This window comes from Cetorhinus maximus, chromosome 3 (assembly GCF_964194155.1).
Source record: "Cetorhinus maximus chromosome 3, sCetMax3.hap1.1, whole genome shotgun sequence".
Classification (NCBI taxonomy): domain Eukaryota; kingdom Metazoa; phylum Chordata; class Chondrichthyes; order Lamniformes; family Cetorhinidae; genus Cetorhinus; species Cetorhinus maximus.
In genome coordinates this window covers 66078941-66101343 of record NC_135881.1, presented here as the reverse complement: position 1 = coordinate 66101343, position 22403 = coordinate 66078941, and the positions used below count along the sequence as shown (strand labels likewise).

General features: G+C 46.1%; 1 protein-coding gene across 1 annotated transcript in view; it reads left to right on the top strand.

Annotated features, from left to right (window-relative positions):
- LOC144674102 (V-type proton ATPase 116 kDa subunit a 1-like) overlaps nt 1-22403 on the top strand; it is a 215139-nt gene that overhangs the window by 148581 nt on the left and 44155 nt on the right. Inside the window, exons 13-14 of the mRNA XM_078535614.1 lie at nt 2420-2513; nt 4428-4546. Of these exons, the coding sequence (XP_078391740.1) occupies nt 2420-2513; nt 4428-4546 (213 nt within the window). The remainder of the gene's footprint in view (nt 1-2419; nt 2514-4427; nt 4547-22403) is intronic.

The window sequence follows — 22403 nt, the reverse complement described above, 5'->3', positions numbered from 1 at the left end:
GGATCAACGATGAGATGTTGGTTCTTTATACTGCATGAGTCTCATGATTCTGTTCATCTGATTTTGGGTTGATACCAGCTACAGAAATATTAGCTGCTGTTTCCCACAATGCCAGATGCTATTTTAAGGACTTTCTTGATGGGTTTTTTAAGTTTCATGAGTGGAAAGGTCAGTGTTGTTCAGGACTTTTTCCATCTTGCAGAGCATGATGATGCTGCACCAAATGGCAGGCAGGACATTGTGGGACAACATCAACAGCTGCACAGTTGGAGTGGACTTAAGCATCCTCATGGCAACATTTAGCTGCACATCCGCAGCCCTTGTGTGGTGGCTGCTGGACTATGAGGCAGAGAAGTATTCTGAGGCAGAGTAGACCAGGGCCTCTGTTGCAGTGCCGAAGTGCTCTGGCTGTGCTCCCCAATAATGTTCCAGCAACTTTGCAGATCAGGATCACTCTGGTATCTACAATCTGGCTGGTGTTGATGGAATGAGGCCAGTAGATGAGAGTCCTGTCCAGGAGACGCCCAGGTATTTTGGGTGGGCATTATGGGTAAATTTCCTACCACAAAAGGAGACATTGAGTTCTTTCCCGGTGTGTTATTGTTCAGAATCCCACATACTGTCTTCTCTAGAAAGGGGCAGAAAAGTCAGGTCTGGAAGTAGGATTTCAGGTTGCTTGTAAGCATCCAACTTGCTCCCTGTAACATTGGTGCCTATGTTTAGGCACAGTGCTATATGTATATTTTGTTAGGTTCCCAAGCAAACAGAATACCTTTTTCACAGTGAAATCAGTCAATTTCCAATGTTCCTAACAAAGATGCAAACTTACTTAACACATTAGGCACAGGCTGACTTTCAATCTAAATTGTTCCAAAGTGAGCTAATTCACACCTTTAAAATGCAAACTTTTTGCTAACTTCACAGTTCATTTTGTGTCTGGAAGAAAGAGAGAGACAGAGAGAATCTTCTCTGTGTCCTGCCTCAAGTCTCTCTGGTCAATCTCAGTCTGATAAACTGTCAATTACCAGGAGCTCATTTTTGTGCCAACCCTTAGAACAGTGAGCAAGTAACATATCTCTCAATGTTTGATTAATGCAGAAAATAACAGGCTATTAAGCTGATGATAAGACCACCCCTCAACGTTTTGATAGTCATTGAACCTGTTAATTTCTGGCCATTTCAACTTCCTGAGATCCTTCCATTGTTTCAAAGCTACAGAAACATGCATAAACAGTAATTTTGATACTGGCTTGTCTCATAAGGTAGCTAAATACTACTTCAGATTACCGTGGCAACCAGTCTGGTTTCAAAACACTATGAGCACTGCTGAATAACCAGCTGAATTTAACATCATAGAAATATTATAAAATAAAAATTCAAGTTGAGGCAATACAGGTAAATAGCAAATTGTTATGTGGTCTTTCTCTCTCTTTCTCCTATCTCTCTCTCTCTCTATGTATACACACATACACGTATTTGCTTAACACAGCTACATGGGCGAAATACACTCCTGTGCTTTAGAATTCCATGGTTCTATGGCTCTATCAGTTACTATAACTATTTTAAAAACATTTTTATAAGCCTTTGTAAAATTCAAATGTGTAGGTATAATATTTTACAAATAAATTGAGGTTTTTGTTTTATTCATGGGATGTGGGTGTTGACAAGGCCAGTATTTATTGTCCGTCTCAAATTGCCTTTGAGCAGGTGGTGGTGAGCTACATTCTTGAATTGTTGCAGTCTGTGTGGTGAAGTTACTCCCACAGTGACATTTCCATAGCTGTTATTGTTGACTGGCTTGCTAAGCCATTTAAGAGGGCAGTTAAGAATCAGATTGCTGTGGGTCTGGAGTCACATGTAGGCCAGACCAGGTTAGGACATTAGATTCGGCAGCATCAGCGGAGAAGAGCAAAGTTGATGTTTCGAGTCCTCATGACCCTTCAACAGAACTAAGTAGAAATAGGAAATTTCTACTTAGTTCTGTTGAAGGGTCATGAGGACTCGAAACGTCAACTTTGCTCTTCTCCGCCGATGCTGCCAGACCTGCCGAGTTTTTCCAGGTATTTCTGTTTTTGTTTTGGATTTCCAGCATCCGCAGTTTTTTGTTTTTAGGACAGCAGATTTCTTGCCCTAAAGTACAAAAATGAACCAGAAGGGTTTTTATGACAATGTAGTAAATTCATGGTCATCATTAATAATATTAGCTTTTTATTCCTGATTTATTTAATTAATTGTATTTAAATCCCCCAGCTACCATGGTGCAATTTGAATGTTGTGTCTGAATCATTGGACCAAGCTTCTGAATTACTAGTCCAGTACCATAATCACTATGCAACCACAGCCTTTGTTAATGCACTTTTAGTAGTTACAATGTCAGGTGTTGATTTTGATGATGTTTGTGTCTATAAATTATTTTCAGTAATGAAACTTTACAGAAGTCACCCATACTCCAGTTGAATCCTGCAGTGCTAGGAGTGTTTTCAGGAAAACCCTATCCATTCGGCATTGACCCAGTAAGTGGCATGAAGCTTCCAATCTCTATTCCTCCATCAAAATCTTTCTAAATCATTCTATTCTAACATTATTACTTTGATATCTGAATTGTCCTCTCTTATTTTTTCTAAACTCTAAGAATGCTATTCTATATGCCCTTTCTCCCCCACCCACAATCTTGAAATTAGGATTAACCTTCCATATAATTGCCACAAATGTAACGTCACACTATTAAAGTGCATTTTGACATTGTTGTACATTTATTATTATTATTTAGACACTTAGCACATATCTCAACTGAGGTACTCAGTGCTGGACATCAGTTATGAATTAGACAAATTCCAACACAAGAAATTAAAAGTTAGAGTATTCAGGGCCTAGTTTTATGCACCTGGAACTTTCAAAGGCTTTTGACAAAGTCCCACATAAGAGATTAGCGTGTAAAATTAAAGCGCATGGGATTGGGGGTAGTGTATTGAGATGGATAGAAAACTAGTTGGCAGACAGGAAACAAAGAGTAGGAATAAACGGGTCTTTTTCCGAATGTCAGGCAGTGACTAGTGGGGTACCGCAGGGATCGGTGCTGGGACCCCAACTATTAACAATATATATTAATGATTTAGATGAGGGAACTAAATGTAATATCTCCAAATTTGCAGATGACACAAAGCTGGGTGGGAGGGTGAGCTGTGAGGAGGATGTAGAGATTCTTCAGTGTGATTTGGACAAGCTGAGTGAGTGGGCAAATGCATGGTAGATGTAGTATAATGTGGATAAATGTGAGGTAATCCACTTTGGTAGCAAAAAACAGGAAGGCAGATTATTATCTGAATGGCTATAAATTGAGAGAGGGGAATGTACAATGAGACTTGGGTGTCCTCGTACACCAGTTGCTGAAGGTAAGCATGCAGGTGCTGCAGGCGGCAAAGAAGGCAAATGGTATGTTGGCCTTCATAGCGAGAGGATTCGAGTACAGGAGCAGGAATGTCTTGCTGCAATTATACAGGGCCTTGGTGAGACCACACTTGGGATATTGTGTGCAGTTTTGGTCTCCTTATCAGAGGAAGGATGTTCTTGCTGTAGAGGGAGTGCAGCGAAGGTTTACCAGACTGATTCCTGGGATGGTGGGACTGACATATGAGGAGAGATTGAGTCGATTAGGATTATATTCACTGGAGTTCAGAAGAATGAGGGGGGATCTCATAGAAACCTATAAAATTCTAACAGGACTAGACAAGGTAGATGTAGGAAGGATGTTCCCGATGGTGGGGGAGTCCAGAGCCAGGGTTCATAGTCTGAGGACACGGGGTAGACCATTTAGGACTGAGATGAGGAGAAACTTCTTCACCCAGAGAGTGGTGAGCCTGTGGAATTCGTTACCACAGAAAGTAGTTGAGGCCAAAACATTGTATGTTTTCAAGAAGGAGTTAGATTTGGCTCTTGGGACAAAAGGGATCAAAGGATATGGGGAGAAAGCGGGAGCAGGCTATTGAATTGGATGATCAGCCATGATCATAATGAATGGCAGAGCAGACTCGAAGGGCCGAATGGCCTACTCGTGCTCCTATTTTCTATGTTTTCTATGGAGCATTGTTTGCCAGGGACACAATATTTCATCCAGGAACTGTCCCTAATGTATGGTCGGTCACCTTATGTTAATTCTCCTATCTTCTCTGCACAGGTGCCTGGCCTACTGACTGTCCCCAGCATTTTTGTTTTCATTACTTAACATATTCCTTCAGCATCTTTTAAAATTTGAGGTAACTAAACTGCTTTCAATTCTGGTTTTATCCTGCAATTTGGATCCGACTCCCAAAAACTGCTACTCCCATCCATTTCTTTAAAATATTTTCATCATCCAAATATTCTTTATGGCCCAAAATCTACTGATGCTCTGAACACAGATGTTAAGCCTCATCATTATTTGTTCTCAGATATGGAACATTGCTGTAAATAAGCTAACATTCCTGAACTCCTACAAGATGAAGATGTCAGTCATCCTGGGGGTTATTCACATGCTTTTTGGAGTCACACTAAGTTTATTGAACCACATGTAAGTATACAGCCCTGGCTGCAACATGTAAAAAGTAAATAGAAAATGAAGTGATTGCTGAAGAATCTCATGCTTCAGTTGTCCAAACACTGTTGCATTTAAAAATAACTTAAATTCTGACTTTTCTGTGGTCCTTGCTTCTTTGTTAAAAGTATCTGAACTTATTCAGATGTAAAGAGATTGCTTACTTGAATGAATACTTTCAAATTCAAATTTACACATCATGGTATAAACCTTTCCTGGTTGATATTGGAATTCTCTAAGTGTTAAAAGTGTTATTACACATACTAGTGAAAAATGGTGACATGACTACAGTTAAGATCGTGAGATAGAATTCTCCCAATCCTCTGCTGTAACTTTGGCAAAAAATCGGCAGAAATGCTGGAATGCCATCATTAAACCCCATTTTACCAGGAATACCATTGCTCTTCCATCAAAGTTACAGTGGGAAATCAGGAGAACCCGCCGAAGAAATTCTGCTCCAATTCTCACCTCTTGGTCTATAAACATCAAATTTTTTTTAAAATTAATGATAATGATGAAGTGTTATTTGAAGAAGAAAGCAGCTGAATAATTTTCTGTTCAGAATACTTATTTTTGAAAGAGGAAATTGCCAAATTGCACAAAGGGTGACAAACTTTCTTTTCATCTCTTAGGCCTAGATCTAAGTTGACAACAGGCTGAGCAAAAATCACCACACCCTGATGCCTAGCAAATTCCTAAGCAAATGAGTTAGAGCAGTCCAAATATAGATTGGTATATCAAAAATGATCATAGGTTGCTATTCTATGTCAGATCACAAGGATGGCACAATTCAAACACAAAATGTTTCACACTGGTCCAATAGGTAGGGATGCAATTCTAAGGGTTAGAGGCACAGTGCTGAGATAGAATGGAAGGAGCTTTACTTTACACCTAATACCTAAAACTGACTTGGGTAACAATTGTGGAAAAATGTTTCACTCCGCAGCATTGACCTCTTTTACCTTGATCAGCACACAAATTAATCGAAGAGAAAATAATGCTGTTGTTATCACAGAGTTAAAACTTGTTGCGTACTTGTGGTGCATGGTTTCCACCTAGTGTTGATAAAGCAGATTTTTCAAAAGTTCCTTTTATTTATCTGCCATTCCCGTTGAAGGACATTGTATTACATGCTGATTTTGCTTAATCGCAGCTTGAGTTATAATTAACTCCTTTAATTCATGTGCTATGGTTTCCACACTGAGTAATTATTAAGTAAGTAAACATTTATTTTACATACAAATGTTAATTCAACGTAATCCACATGCCTACAGGATTTAGTATTACATAAACATCAATAGCACAGAGCCCTCAGAATTCTTATCAATCAGATTACTACTAATACAACCTTTATTCTATCTCTGAATTCTTTCTCCATCATAATTGGTATGGGATGGAACCTCCACTCATCCCTTAGTGAAGGTAGAACCATTGGAGGGGCATACCTATACCAGGAGTTTCAACCTCCCACATCACCACACAGGAATTTTTATCCCAATGTTATTAGTATAGTTTTCATCATAGGGCAGATGTAAGGGGCAAGAAGATTGTGTCATGTAGTATATTTACAGCTGGTAGAAATAAGAGTAGTTAGTTAAGTAGAGCACGGACTACAGCACCAACAATAAAATAGAGACCATAGTTGTATAATGGAGAAGAGTAGTTGAAAGCTAACAGAGGAAGACAATTAACCTTTTTTGTTTCCTGTGCAAGTGTGTGGGAGCAGTGCTAGAACAGAATTCCAACATATAAGGCTGAATTTTTGTTTTTGGGTCAGGACCCTGATATCAGCAGCATTTCCAGATCGCGGCCCCACACCACATCAGTGCCCGACATGCGACACAATTTTCAAGAAGATGGCCAATTAGTGACCAGATGGTGTGGTTGTCAGGGCAGGTTGCCGATGCTGGAAGGCAAATAGTGGATGCTCCAGCACTGAAAGATTGGCAGCTCCACTGTCAGAGGTGGGAGCTGCCAATTAAGGAGGCAGATGAGAGGGCACCTCCAGATGGAGATGTCCTCTGATGAGTTTACAAACTTTAAAAAAACAAAGAGGTCACAGCTTCCAGGCCTTGTCATTGTGGAGGGGGTTAAATTGCATGATAGAGCACTGCACCCCCTTAATCACTCCCCCGGGTTTGCTGAGGCCACCTCCATCCATCAGTCTGTTTTCAACATCAGTGAAGGGACCTTCTTCAACACCAAATTGTCCACACGCCTGGTCCACCTCCTCAACTCAATGAAAATTCAACCCCTGGAAGCTGCATTTAAGACTGAATTTTATGCACCTCAGCAGTAAGTGGGAGTCCATTCTGGAAGTCAGTGGATTGCCAACTCTGCCCCTGCCTTTGAAAGATGGCAAATAATACATGCAGCCAATTAACAGCCACCTGACAAGGAACTGGCCAACAGCCTCAAGCAATGGTGGGCAGTGTACCCAATCGTCTACTGAAGGCGGGATGTTCAAGGACTGAGGGGCAGGCCGTGATCCAACAGGAGGTCACGGCCACTCATTCAAATGGATCCCTGTCACGGACCATGGCAGCTGCACCAAGAAATATTGTTTGGGCACATCAGAACTTTATGGTGCAGAATTTGAATTTATTCAAACCATTGCAGGAGGTAAGTGGTGATTTATAAATGTGTATGACTTCTTATATGTGGGAGGCATTCAGAAACTTTGCAGGGAAAAATAGCATTGGAAAAAAGCTGACCCATAATCCTGATGAATATCAGGTGTTTAGGGAGATATTTTTCAGGCTGGAGGAAAGTTTGTACTGGAGTTCCCCAGGGGTCAGTAATGGGACCCTTGCTTTCCCAGATATATATTAATGTTCTAGATCTTGGTATGCAGGGGACAATTTCAAAGATTGCGGATGAAACAAAGCTTGGGAGTGTTGTGAACTGCGAGGAGGACGGGATGGAACTTCAAGGGGGCATAGACAAGTTGGCGTGCAAGGTGGCTGATGATGTTCAATGCGGAGTTAATAAAGCATATAGTATCCTGGGCTTTATTAATAGGGGTACAGAGTACAAGAGCAGGAAGGTTATGCTGAATTTATATAAGACACTCGTTAGGCCTCAGCTGGGGTATTGTGTACAGTTCTGGGCACCACACTATAGGAAGGATGTGAACACATTGGAAAGAGTGCAAATGGGGTTTACAAGAATGGTTCCAGGGATGAGAAACTTCAGCTATGGGGATAGATTGGAGAAGTTGGGACTGTTCTCCTTGGAGAGAAGAAGGCTAAGAGGAGATTTGATAGAGATGTTCAAAATCATGAGAGGGCTGGACAGAGTAAATAGGGAGAAGCTGTTCCCACTCGTAAAAGGATCAAGAACTAGAGGGCACAGATTTAAAGTGATTTGCAAAAGAAGCAAATGTGATGTGAGAAAAAACTTTTCACACAACGAGTGGTTTGGGTCTGGAATGCACTGCCTGGAAGTGTGGTGGAGGCAGGTTCAATCGAGGCATTCAAGAGGGTATTAGATGATTATTTGAATAGAAACAATGTATAGGGGAATGGGGAAATGGCAGGGCAATGGCACTAGGTCATAATGCTCATTTGGAAAGCTGGTGCAGACACGATGGGCCGAATGACCTCCTTTTGTGCCGTTAAAATTCTGGGATTCTGTGATATTGAACATCAGGCTGTTAAATCTCCGTGTCTCTTCGCAATTAGCCGAGAGAATGGAGCCAGGAGCTGGGGAGGGCCAAAGATCAAGGATGGCCCCAAGATTTGATGATGACTCCCTGCGAGCCCTCCTCCAGGCTCTAAGTGGTAGGCGGGAGGTCCTAATGCCTGCTGACAGTAAGATGAGACGTCCTAGCCTGACCAAAACAGCCTGGACCGAGGTCGCAGCAGAAGTGAGCAGCCTCAGGGTCATCCAGCAAACCTGGCTTCAGTGCCGCAAGCACCTCCATGACTTTCTGAGGTCTAAAAGGGTGAGTGTATCACCATTCTTGAGATGGACATACATGGAAGGTGCTGGCTTCATTATGGGATTGTCTTATGTGTTGCCCAAGTGGGTAAGGCGGCATGATGAGCACATGACACTCTGCATGGAGGTTATGAAAGTCGGTGGGATGCAACACATATTAGTCGGCAAAGAACATTGAGAAAAGTGTGCTGCTGACAGAGTACATATGGCCATGCAGTTGAAGGCATCATTGTAGCACAACATCATTATCATTACAATTTACCTTTTTAATTGTGGGAGAAGAGGATGCGTAATGCCAGTGAGAAAGAGGACTTGAGGTGAAGTGGCAAGTCTGACTCCCATCAAAGAGGAGGTGCTGCAGTTGGCTGCCAATGAGTGGCGCTGGGCCATTGGTTGAGGCAAAATAGGAGGAAGGCTCCAGGGTGGTGAGATTGCAATGGGACTATTTTTATTATTCCAGCAAACAGATGTTAAGAGAGCTGGGGAGGGGAGGGTGCATAATGCTTGGCAAGCTGTCAACAATGAAGCATTGATGGTCTGGGACTTTGAAGGCTTATATGCATTGGGGAGGAAAGTTGAATGGTATAAGTTTCAAACACTGAATCATATCACTCAATGGTTCCAATGTTTGCAATAAAGAAGCACATCTCAGCACACTCACCTCAATGGTTGAAGATGTCCCTAATGCACCTCAGTGGGTATGCGTGCTTCAGTTGTGAGAGAGAAAGCACACCATCACAGTTGCTGGAGACTTTGGTAATCAGAAGAGTGCTGGAGCCGACCTAGATGCTGAGCCCCAAGCTGATGATGAACCTCTGGAGTCGTCCGTCAGGCAGCAGATGCTGGACTTGCTGCGCGAGGTTCCTGAAGATGTGACAGAAATCCAGAGTGGTTGCGCATTCTGGCACAAACATTGAAGAGTCAATCCAGGCCATGGATGCTGTAATCACGCACTCTCTACAGAACGCATGGCTTCCTCCATTGAGAGACTGTCATGGAGGATCAAACCCAGCAGATCACTGATACAATAGTGGGTATGCATTCTGATCTACACTCAATCGCTTTGTCTCTGAGTTCTGGGGCCCAGTGCAATGGCAAGAGGGGGTGAGGAGTCTGGAGTCAAATCCAGCTTCTGGTCCCTCTCAAGAAAGCAGGGACAGCCAAATGAACCTCATGTTGGAGGGTGAGCAGCAGCTGATGCCTTGGTGGGAGGCACCTTTCAGGGCACTTCTGATGGTGACAGCCTCTTCTTCTCCCCTCTGCCAAGGCACAGATAACTTTGAGTGCTGTGTCAACGGATGGGTGTCCAGCCACTGAGCTCCCACCACGTCAGGAGCCTCATGGCCTCAGGCAACCAAGAAAAAGAGCCATCCCAGACAAGGGAACATAAAGGTCAGCAGCCTGTCTCCAATATAGCTGGCAGCGAGAAGAGAGCACCACGCTGCACACCCGCAAAAGAATCAAGAAAATCCCAGATTAGTCACACTTGGGTGCACAAAGATGACATTTCCTATTTTTAAGATTTGTATATTTCATGAGTTTTTGGGTATATAAATGATTGCCGTTTTCCAAATCTTATCTGGCTGCATTCGTTCATTAACTGTGTGTGAATGTATGGATAAGGATTCAAATGATGCTTTTATTTGATCCTCTGATTATGTGCATCATTCCAATTGACATTGTTTGGTTGAGTAACATTGCCCATACACAGCACTGGTGTTCATGTCATGGAGCTGCACGGAGAAGATGTCACTGCTCATGAAGCTGATAGATTAAGAGACTCAGCTGCTGAAATCTCCTGATGATCAGAGCTTCCCATGTGTCACGGGCATTCAGACACTCTCTGGGACCAGCATGGGCAGCTGCCTGCTGTGGCTCACCCTCCTCTTCCTGTGGCTGTCTCCCTCAATTCATCCTCTGAAAGGGTTTCCCCTCTCTGGAGGGCCATGTGGACTACTACCATGAGAAAGACACTGGTTGCTGCATTTTGGAGCACCCCACCTGATCTATCCAGGCATTGGAAACTCATCTTCAGCAGATCGACAGTCTGCTCAATGATGGACTTTGTCGTTACGTGGTTTTCGTTGTAACAGTGTTTGGGTTCCATTCTCAAACTGGAGTCATCAGTCGCATCTTCAGGGGGTATGTTTTGTCTCCAAGCAGCCATCCATCCAAAGTGTCCGGGCCCGTAAACATCCCCGGAACCTGGATGTATGAATCCTGGCTGCTTCCCGAATATCTTGCACAAACTTGCATGATTTTTTGATTGTGGTTGCACACAATCTGCACGTTTATGGAGTGGTATTCCTTGCAAGTGGTATTCCTTGCAGTTTCTAAAAAACCCTGGCTTCCCTGCTGGTGCTTTGATGGCTACCAATGACCCTTTGCATCTGTGGGAAACCACTCCTGGCTGCAAAGCCTCTGGCTCTTTCCAATTAACTGCTGTTGTCTGTTTAATTCTCTTGAATTCCAGGAATATCTGTGTAGCTTTTTACGGGAGTTCTAGAATTGTTGACAGTATGCTTCTGGTACCAGTTCATCGGCACTGAGAATAGCAGCCTTTGTCTGATCATAGCTGGCAGAGCTCTCAACAGGCAGCATGGAAGAAATCTTACGGTCCTCTCCTATAGCTGACCTTGTATCAGGAGTGTCGAAAACATTGCTGGCCTGCCTGTTTCTCAAAGGCAGTGCGTCCTCCTCTTCCAACTTGGGGATGAATCAGGAATACTTTAGAAAATCGAAACGTGTCTCTGGGTTCAGAGTATTTAAATTACCACTGGGTAAAGTCAGGTTCTCCCTAGCTGCTGCAATCTGTCTCAATTCCCTATCTTTCTGTGCCTGTAATTCTCTCTCTCAAGATTTTATAGCTGGAAAGCACACTCCTCCTGTCTCTCTTGGAATTCCATTGCCTGAAACTCTGACTCTAGCCTTCACTCTTCCTGGCAAATTTTGGCTAAGATAACCTAGCCTTTTCCAGGTTCTGTGCCTTCTACCTGTTCCACATCCTCGGGCTTCCATGCTTCATTACGTATATTAAGTTCTACCTGCTTAGAAATGGCTTTTAGCTGTTCTATGTTGAGGGAGACTAATTTTGGCCAAGTTAAGTCCTCCTCTTCCATAAATACTTTTACATCGAAAGTAGCCATATTATTTTCTATTGTTAATGCTCAAAAAGCTTACTGCTGTAATCCCTTTTGTTTCTTGTTTCACAATTTTGTCTATGTTACTTTTCCCTTCTACTTCCAACTCCTTTAAATTCAGATTTAGTTCGTTTGCAATGGGCTTTATTCTGGACTGCAGCACCCAATTTTGTTACGGACAGAATTTATGTGTTCCTTTTTATTGCCCATATGTTTGTATGTAAAAGGTTTGTGTTTTCTTACCCTCAGAGTGACTGTCCTAATTTAAATAATCTCAGCAGCAAGATTTTTGTGATTTTTAAAAAATAAGAAGGTTATTTATTATCATACACTTGTTCCCGAGGTTTAAAACATGACACCTCACTCACTTAACTCACACACACCAACACACAGGCAAAAATTAGATACAGTTGAAGGTAAAACAATCAATTACAGTTTATGATTTTCTCAGTCTCTTTTGTGGCAGTTCTGTAGTTTCTTAGATGAGCTGATGCTTTAGTTGAAGTGCAGGTCTTGTAAAGCAGAGGATTCTCAGTAAGCTGCAAGGCTTTCAATTTCCAGGAGGCTGGTTCTCGGGTGAACTCAAAGTTGGAACAGGTTGGACGCTCCGGAGGGGTCCTTCTCCCATTTTCAACGTATGGCTCTTTATTCCTTGACTGCTTGGTGACTTGCAGCTGGTTCGATGGCTTTCTGCTGGAACTGTGTCTGCAGAATAGCTTTTGCTGTTATTTTAAAATGCACACCCACCACCAGCGCAGAGACAGACACCTTGGTGGGACCTAGCTTTAGAATAGGCTCGGGATCACAATCTAGCGAGCACATCGCACTGTCTGATCCACAGCAGGCGGCGGCAGAGACTTCCCAGGTGTCCGGCACTCAGAGGACTACTGGAGACCAGAAATTTGCTGAGTCTGAGTCAGATGACAAGCCTCTGGACTCAGTCATGTCACAGTTGCTGGGGCTGCAAAGGCAAGCTTGGGAACACCAGGAAAGGGTGTTCGCCATACTCCTCAGGTTGCAAGGCATGATGGGGGAGTCCATCCACTCTCAGGCTGAGGTGATAGCACCAGCATGCCAATGCAATGAGGTCAACACTGGTAGGATGTCAGCCGCCATGGAGACCTTGGTCTATGACGTCACTCGTGCACTGCTGCGCAGGCTCAACTCCATTGCTGACGCCATAGTTGGTCTCCAACAGTGTGTACGTAAGAGGGCTGCAGGGCAGCTTGATCTCACTCCAGCTACCCCTCCTCCTCAAGGAGTCAACCAGGAGCCCTTGGGCACCCATAGGGAGGAGGATCAGCAGGTTTACCCTCTGGAGCCAGCCATCTAGGTGACTCTGGGAGTGTCCGACCCATCCGAATACCCTCTTTCCTGTGACCTTAGCAACTCCAGTTCCGCAGCTCGAGAAGGGAGCCACTGCCACAGAGCAGGACCCCGAAAGCAGGCCGGGGCCTTCCAAATCTCGGCCTTCCAGAGGACACCCGCCAAGGTCAGCACAGACAGGGCGTAGCAGTCAGCAGGCTGTCTCCACCTCCACTGTGGATGTCAGGGGAGCACCAAGTTAAGAAGATGTGATTGCCCAGCCTGGGCAGTGGTATTAGTCGCTTGTACATACTGTTCACTATTGTCAATAAACTCCCAAGAATGTCAGTCTCCCTATGGCTCCTCGTTCTGATGAGCAGTGTTTGTGTCACTCAATTGTGAAACTTTCTGCACAAGATAAAGACAGGTGTCTCAGTCCAGGGCCTCTTCCTTGTACTTTGTGCAACCTTCAGACCAAAGTGATGGTCCGGCCTCACACTCCCTGGACACATTACTGGTGCCTGCACCTCAACGGTGCTTGATATTGCTGCCAGAATGTTGTGGGCAGGTGTCACAGAGTTCCATCATTCTCTCAGTGTGCTCTCAGCACCTTTAAGGTGGGGCTGACCCCCATTTCTTCAGCATCTGTGACCAGTGATGCTGTGCTCCCGAAGGGGTCAGGCGCTGAAGGTGGACAAAGGATCAGATGTATTTAAAGTTTCATGGCTGTGTTTCTATGACATGACCCTGATTACAGAGCACAAGCGAGCTGCCCTCGGCCAGACATTCTCAGAGGCTATGTGAAGATCTATGGAGTGTCCACTGCATGTGGTCATCATCTTCCTGCAATCTAACAACTATTAGGGCCTCCACTGCGTCTCCATAACAGGAGCATTATCACAGAGGGTATGTGTGTTTCCATTAGCCAGACTGGAGTCAAATGTTCATAGATGTAATGTGAGGATCTATGGTGTCTCCTCACTGCATGTCGTCATCGCCCTCCACAAATCTAGCAGCTATGAGGGCCTCCCGAGTGCGCCTGCCTCGTCTGGCCAGTGTAAGGGCCTCATCCCCGTCATCATCGCCTTCGAGGACCTCCTCGCCCTCATCCCAGTCAGTGTACTCCTCATCGGAGGAAACCTCCAGCTCCTCCTCAGCCAGCCCCTCTCCCTGTTGCAGCGCCAGGTTGTAAAGGGCGAAGCAAGCGACAACAATGCCTGACTTCCTCTGTGGGCTATATTGCAGGGTTCCAGTAGACCGGTCCGGGCACTAGAACCTCATTTTCAGCATAACGATGGTCTGCTCCACCAAGTTGTGAGTTGCAGCATACCTTCTGCTGCAGTCTGAGGCCGGCGCATGGGTGTCATCAGCCACATTTTCTGCAGGTAGCCTTTGTCCCTGAAGAGCCATCCCTGCAGCTTCTGTGGACCATGGAAGACATCAAGGATCTGTGACCAACTGAGAATGTAGGAGTCGTGCACACTCCCTGGAAACCATGCACAGACCTGCGGGAAGCTTTTGTGGTGGTCGTGCACCAGCTGCACATTCAACGAATGGAATCCCTTGCAGCTGACATAGTTGACTGCATGTTGCAACGGAGATCTGAGCACCATGTGAGTGCAGTCCATGACACCCTGCACCTGTGGAAACCCAAGATCGGGGCAAATCCAATCCTGGCCGTCCTGGTCCCGGACGAAATGCACAAAGTTGTGTGCCCTCGCAAAGATGGCATCCGTGACCTCATGGATTCATTTGTGGTTGAAGGCATGTGATAACCCACAGAGGTCACCTGTGGAGCCCTGAAAGGAGCCACTGGTGTAGAAATTGAGCATCACTGTCACTTTCACAGCCACTGGCAGTGGATGCCCTCCATGTCTCTGTGGCGCCAAATCCTGCAGTAGCTGGTAGATGTGACGGGCCAGTTCCCTAGGCATGCACAGTCTTCGGTGACGCTGGTTCTCAGTCACCTGCAGGAATGAAAGGCGGTGTCTATAGACCCTGGGTCTAACTAGGCACTGACCAGTGATGGTTCAGTGTGGCTCTGTGGCAGTGTGTGCGGGAGCCCTAGTTGCCCCTACTTCCAGAGGGTGCTGCTCCTCCCTCTGCTCAGCCAGGTGCCCCAGTTGCTCTCTTCTCCATCAAATTCACTTTCTGTAAGCCATGAGGTATACAGCTAGGTCATCAAGGCTCCATGATCCTGATGTACTCCTCCTGCAGGATGGAGGATAGAGATGCTTGGGTTAGCTTGAGTATACTAAGAACCTGTCTTGGTTAAGTCTGAAGGCCCCTTAATGCATCCTGGAGAGTGCTGGCCACCACTTGGATGGCCATAGATTAGTGCGCTGCATGGCTGCCCAAAACCCCACCCACCTGCGCCCCACTCTACCCGTCCGATTCGCGGCAGCTTTGTCCATTGGACTGCATGCTGTGGTCTCAGCTCAGGCACAGGTATTCTCCTAACCCGCGCTGCATGGCTGCACCGTTAACTTGAACCATGGGGGAGACTCATCCAAACCAGGATGATGATACAAAAATAGGTGTGAGGGCATGTTGTGATGAGGACATAAGGAATATGCAAGGGGATATAGGTAGGTTGAGTGAGTGGGCAAAATCTTGGCAGATGGAGTTTACTGTAGGAAATTGTGAGGTCATGCACTTTGGTAGGAAGAATCAAAAGGCAGACAATTATTTAAATGGAGGGAGACTGCAAAAAAGTGCAGTACAGAGGGATCTGGGTGTTCTTGTGCATGAAACACAAAAAGTTAGCATGCAGGTGCAGTAAGTAATTAAGAAGACAAATGGAATTTTGGCCTGTACTGCTAGGGGGTTGGAGTTTAAAAATAGGGAAGTCTTGTTCCAACTGTATAGGGTGTTGGTAAGGCCACACCTGGAGCACTGTGTACAGTTTTGGTCCCCGCATTTAAGAAAGGATATACTGGCATTGGAGGCAGTTCAAAAGAGATTCACTAGGCTGATTCCTGGGATGAAGGGGCTGACTTAGCAAGTACGGCTAAACAGGTTAGGCCTTTATTCATTAGGGTTTAGAAGAATGAGGGGTGATCTTATTGAAACGTGCAAGATTCTGAGGGGGCTTGACAGTGTAGATGTTGAGAAGATGTTTCCACTAGAGGGGGAATCTCGAACAAGGGGACATAGTTACAGAATAAGGGGACACTCATTTAAAACTGAGATGCAAAGGAATTTCTTCTCTCAGAGGATAGTAATGTCTGGAATTCTCTACCCCAGAGAGTGGTGGAGTCTAGATCACTTAAAGTATCTAAAGAGGGGGTAGGTAGATTTTTGAAATATCGGGGAATTGAGTGTTATGAGGAACTGGCACGAAAGAGGAGTTGAGCCTTGGGGCAGATCAGCCATGATCTTATTGAATGTGGGAAAAGTAGGGCTGAATGTCCTACTCCAGCTCCTATTTCTTATATTCTTATGACATTGCAAGGGACTATGAGTGCCTCCATCAGTGACTGCTCCATGGCCAGCTTCAGCAAGGGGATTGTACAATGTGCCCAGTCACCCAACTGTTCTGCCGTCCACTAAACATTCAATACTTTGCAGTCTGTGCCTGAGAGGCGAAAAGCTCTGGAGCACTTGGTGACACTTTGATGCCTCTGCGTTGCTTGAGTGGGCAGAGAAGCTAGAGGCCCGACACCAACCATATCATCGTGGCTGTGCCTGAACTGTCTCAGCTGCAGGGGAATGGTCATTTTATACAAGGTGTCCCTAATGCATGGCCACATTAAGTTTGTGACCCGATGTCATCACGCCAGATGTTAAGCTTCCACAGGACAATGAAAGCCCTGCTTTTGCAACATAACATCAGCCCTAAGACATCACAGAGAATTATGAGTTGTGGGAAGGAAAAAAATATTTGATTTGATGGTAGGAACCATGTTACTTATAGTTTCAACTGGGGTCCAAGGAGACAGGCAAAGCAAGATTGTTAGTAAGCGTTTAAGAGCGGTACCATCAAAAGCAAAATATGATAGCTTTTGTGAGAGAAACACAAGGAAACTGTGTCTTGGAAGAGTTGAAAGAAAGCACATTTTCATTGTCCCACTGAAGGTCATGGAGGGGATCAAGATGTACTGATTCAGCTATTTTATGGAGTATACTGGAGGTAGTGAGAACATGTTATCAGTAAGCAACATAAAATTAAGTCATCAGCAAAAAAGTAGGTTTGAATGATAAGGGTCAGTGATTGTGGAATCTGTGACTTCACAGAAAAAATAATCAAAGAATAATCTACCAACCACAGCTGAAAGTGTGATTAAGAGAAAAAAAATCAGATAGCCTTGTTAAGATCGAGGCATGAAGGCTTTGGTCGGGGAAACCAAGAAATAGTAATTTTTTTAGAAGTGCATAATTCCAGTAAAGGACAGATGATTCATTAAATTGTTCATTAGCAAAACGGCAGAGGTGCAGAAAATAATTAGCAATTATCACCGGTGGAATGGTTATCCTCTAACCACACTGCTCTTTGTGAATTATGAATTGACCTAGAATTTTCACAATGGTGATTCATTTGAGAATTAACAGCAGATTACAGGAACCTAGAATTCGGCAACACAAGCACCATTATAGTTGCATCTCTGATGTCTATCCACACGGTGCTCATAGCAAGCTCTGCATTCATCCACCTATCTATCTATTTGTATTAATGTGGAAGAAAATTATGGACTAGAAATAAAGATTTTGGTGAAGGCATTTAAATGGATTTTATAATTGGTACAATGTCTTTTAAAATATATAGATGAATATCATATGAACACTTCATGCATTCATCTACTGGTATTGCCAACAATAATTTTAATGCTTAGATGATAACTATCAGAAGTGTAGCAACTGTGTGATATTATAAACAATATAGGTAACTTCTCATGTCTTGACTTACTGGTCTACATGGCCACTTACCAGGACTGTCCATTTATCATCCTAGAAGCAAAGAGGAACAGCAAAATATCAGAAGCACCATTTGGCAACCCAATGCATTTCAGTTAGTTTTATAACAAGACCTTTAAGTCATTAGACAGACACCATAAAGCAAAGTATCCACTGCATTTCAGTTGGAATGGTAATTATTCTGAGTCTCTTCCCAGAATGTTTACCACCTTACTAAGTGCAAGATCGGAAACAAAAAGTGCTGTAAAATTGAAACAGACTATGTTTGGCTGGAAGTCTGGCCTTGTGACGTCGCTTCCAGATTTTACCAGCAGTGAAAACCATAGAGGGTGGACTTCTGACTCGAGGCAGTGAGACACCAATTGATGTATTAAAGGGCCAATTAACTGAAATTTTACAGGCGATTTGGATTTTATCAATGGTGCATGGGGACCATGGATCTTCGGAATCCCACCTGGTGAAACATGGAGGCACCAAAATGGGGGATGGCAAGGAGGCAGGGCCTCTAACTGGCTCTCTAACAAAGCCATTGGAAGAGCCAGTGTACAGTGGCAGAAACGGTTGTGCACAAATTAACTGGCAGATATTGGCAAAAGAGGGGAGAAAGTGCCAGGACTGTGGGGTTGGTGGCCAGGGTCACATAGGGCTGGTGGCACTTTCCCCAAGGATAGGACTCAGCAACATGCTTGAGGGATTGTGGGGGCTATCCTGGTAGAAGGTCCAGGATTTTTAAGAGAAGCCACTCGTCATGGGCTTCATTCACTCAGTCCTTGTGGCCCCTGTTGAGGAGAAGAGGCAGCTCAGGTGGAGGCAGGTCCAAGCACTGGCAGGAGCACATCACCAACCTCACAACCAGCAAGCGGGCTAGCGTAGAGGTGGGAATGGATAGAAAGGCACAGAGGGGCACGCCAACAGCCATATGTGCACAGAGGAGTTGATTCCCATAAGAGAGTGTAGCCCCCAAGGCAGCAGTATTTCTAAATGTCCAAGAGGCATTGTCAGCAAAGACCATGGGGCAGAATCATCCCAGATTTGCACTAAGTGCGCTGGTGGACAGGTAAAATCATGTTTTAGCCGCGGACCGCAATGGCGGGTTTTCACGCCTTATTGTTTCAAGCCCGCCACATTAATTATGTATTCCCGGGAAACACGCCATTTCCATGCCTGGCGGGTTCTCATTCACCCACCATGCCATCACCTCGCCACTTCAGCATGCAGGATGCCATGTGTAAAGTCCAGCCATGCGCACACCTCTCAGTGCTTCCAGCCCATGACCACTGCAAAGAAGACATGGCCCTGATAGACAAAAAGACTGTCGCCCCCAGGTTCAATGATGCGTCCTTCGAGCGTCTTTTGGAAGCAGTGGAGGCTTGCTGTGATGTCCTTTACCCCCACTCTGGCCGTAGGATGTGCAGCAACCTCACTAACCCGGCATGGCCCGCGGCGGCAGCAGTGGTCAGGACCAATGTCATGCAAAACAGGACAGCCACCCAATGCCGCTACAGGATGAATAGCCTCATCCGTTCCGCCTAGATAATTCACTCTTCTCATCACTCTCAACTCACACATTCACAAACCTATCACACATCCACAGGGATTTCACACCTCAAGTGACAACACCACTAACTCTCACACACTCTCACATCTTCAAGACTCATACCCTCTCAAGCTCACAGCCTCATCCTGTCCATGGCTCGGCTCACCACACAAACATTCCCCGCGGTGCCATGTGTCCTGTTCACACTCTCTCCATCTGTTTTCATGCAGGAGAAGCTGGCTCACAACAGCAGGGAGAGGTCACAGACTGGGGATGGAGTGGCCCACATTAGGCCCCTCACTCACTTCGAGGAGTGTGCCATCGCGTTGACTGTTAAGGACATGGACCGTGCCTGCAGCGATGGTGAGGTTGGCAGTGAATACCCTCGTAAGGATCCTGTACCACATCATCCCTCTCTCAACACAAATGTGAGTGCTCTCTCTCCTGCTTTTGACTCTGCTGCCATGCACTAATTATCTCTACTTTGGTTCACAGGGAGCTCTGCCGAGCGACCGACACCCTCAGCCAGCCATTCCCTCAGCTCCACTCGCGTCCTCGCCTCCAGCCAAGAGGACACCTCCTCCATTGAAGAGCTGGAAATAAGCAGCCTTGAAGACCCTGCACTAGCACAGAGCCACACACCTTGGTGGAACCTAGATCTAGAGTAGGCTCAGGTTCACAATCTGGTGGTCACCGCACAGACACATGTCTGCAGCAGCAGGAGGCAGGTTCGTGCAAGCTTCCCGTCACACAGAGGCTGGGGAAGAGGCATCTTTGAGGTCCAAGTCAGATGACGAGCCTTTAGATTTGGCTTTCCAACTCATCTAGGAGAGTCAGCAGAAGGCGTGGGAACATCATGCAGAGCTGTTGGAAACCTTCAGCAGAGTGGCACATGAGTCGAAGTGCGTCCACCTGCTCACTGATGAAATTGTGCTCACATATATGGGGGTTTCCATGGGAGGATGGCGGACGCCATGGAGACCCTGGTCCAGCAAAGTGCAGAGATGTGTGCAGACCTTCACTCCATCATGAGAGCCATGGGTGAGTTCCTGCAGTGGCAACGCGAGGGGGAAATGGGGCACCTCGACGTCCCTCCAGGTTCTCCTTGCCCTCATGGAGTCAAGATGGAGCCCCTGGGCACCCGATGGGAGGAGGAGTGGCAGCTGGGCACCTCTTGGTCATCCACTCAGGAACCTGAGGCTGTCTCTCCCTCCAAGACCCCTTTTCCTGTGACCCCCTCAACCTCGTCCCCATCACCACAGAGGGAGCAGCTGGCCAACAAGTGATTCAGGAGGGAGAAGTGTATGTATGGCAGGGCCTTTTGGAGCCTCGTGCAAGCACTCCCCCACGCAGGCTGATCCTTCATGTATCATACTCACCTCAATGTCCTGAGCAAGTTGAATGCTGCCTGCTGGAGTTCACTTTCAGTTGTCCATCTGAGTTGACCTGCATCTCCGCCCACCCAATGATCACACTCCCATGCAGCACCAGATCTTGCCCACAACTGTCGTTTCACTTTCAATTTGGGCAGCATGGTCTGGATTCAGTTTTTCATGTGCTCCCTCACCTTTTCCCCTCCCCCAGTCACCCATTTCCTTTCCCTCATCACAGTTGACCCCCCAGCATCACCTTCCACCTCCCCTCCGTGACCTGCCAGCCACAACCATTTCCCTTCGGGGATGTCCAGGTGAACGTGCACATTCTCTTCCTTCCTGAAAATCCCATCCCCACCCACATTCATCTCCTCCTTCCCACCCCCAGGGTCCGTGTCTGCTTCCGGGACCCCACCAACAACCCTCGCCGTCCTTCCTACCGCTACCATTGAACCCTCACCCTACAGCCTCAGTCTGCCCTCGATCTTTCTCACCATTCCCTCATACTACTCCCAACCTCAGTTCAATCCCCAGAAGGCAGTCATGGACCCACCAGACCCCTCCCTTGCACGTTCACCTGGACATCACCCCACTCCAGATGCCTTTCCCCCTCTCCCGGAACCCATAACATGTAGAAGCAGAAGTAGGCCATTCAGCCCATCGAGTCTGCTCCGCTATTCAATGAGATCGTGGCCAATCTGATAATCCTCAATTCCACTTTCCTGCCTTTTCCCCATAACCCTCGATTCCCTTACTGAGTGTAACCCCTTTACCGCACCCCCCCACCCCCCACCCTTTCTGGAACACCTTCCCCCCCGGGACCCCTTCCTCCCCAACGGAACCCTTTCCCCCCCAGACTCCCCCAACTTAGTTAAAGGCAAAATACTGCGGATGCTGGAAATCTGAAACAAAAACAAAAAATGCTGGAAAATCTCAGCAGGTCTGGCAGCATCTGTGGAGAGAAAGACAGACTTAACATTTCGAGTCCGTATGGCTCTTCTTCAGAGCAGAACCCCAACTTAGTCCTCCCATCACCACTCCCATCCCCTCCCCCCTCCCCCCCCCAACCTGGACTTCCCCTGCTTAGGCCCTCCTCCCTCCTGACTCCCTCACTTATTCCTCCAACTTTACTCCTTCCCCCTTCCCGATTCCTTCCTCCACCCTTACTCCCTCCCCCTCCTCACTCCTGCCTCGCCCCCGGTCTCCCTCCCCTCTCCTCACTCCTTCCTCTGCCCCAGACTCCCTCCCATCTCCACACTCCTTCCTCCCTCTGAACTCCTTCCCTTACACCTTCTACTCCCCCCCCCCACCTTACACCTATCTCCCCAGTTGCCATCTTCTTCCTTGGTACACCCTCCTCACCCGTACCCTGCCACCTCCCAACCTCAACCCCCGACACCTTCATTCCCCCTCCCAACCTCACCCATCCGATGCCTCTTCTTCTCCCAATCAATCCTAGACCTTCCTCTCCCACCACCTTGACCATCATCAGTTGTGAGCATCAACAGTGGCTTTCCAATTTCCATGTGCTGCTTCGCAGCACAGCTATGTCCATGAAAATCCACCCAACAGACGTTCCTCCAGGATCCTGTTGCTGCTCGGACTCCAGCATCTTCTGCTCC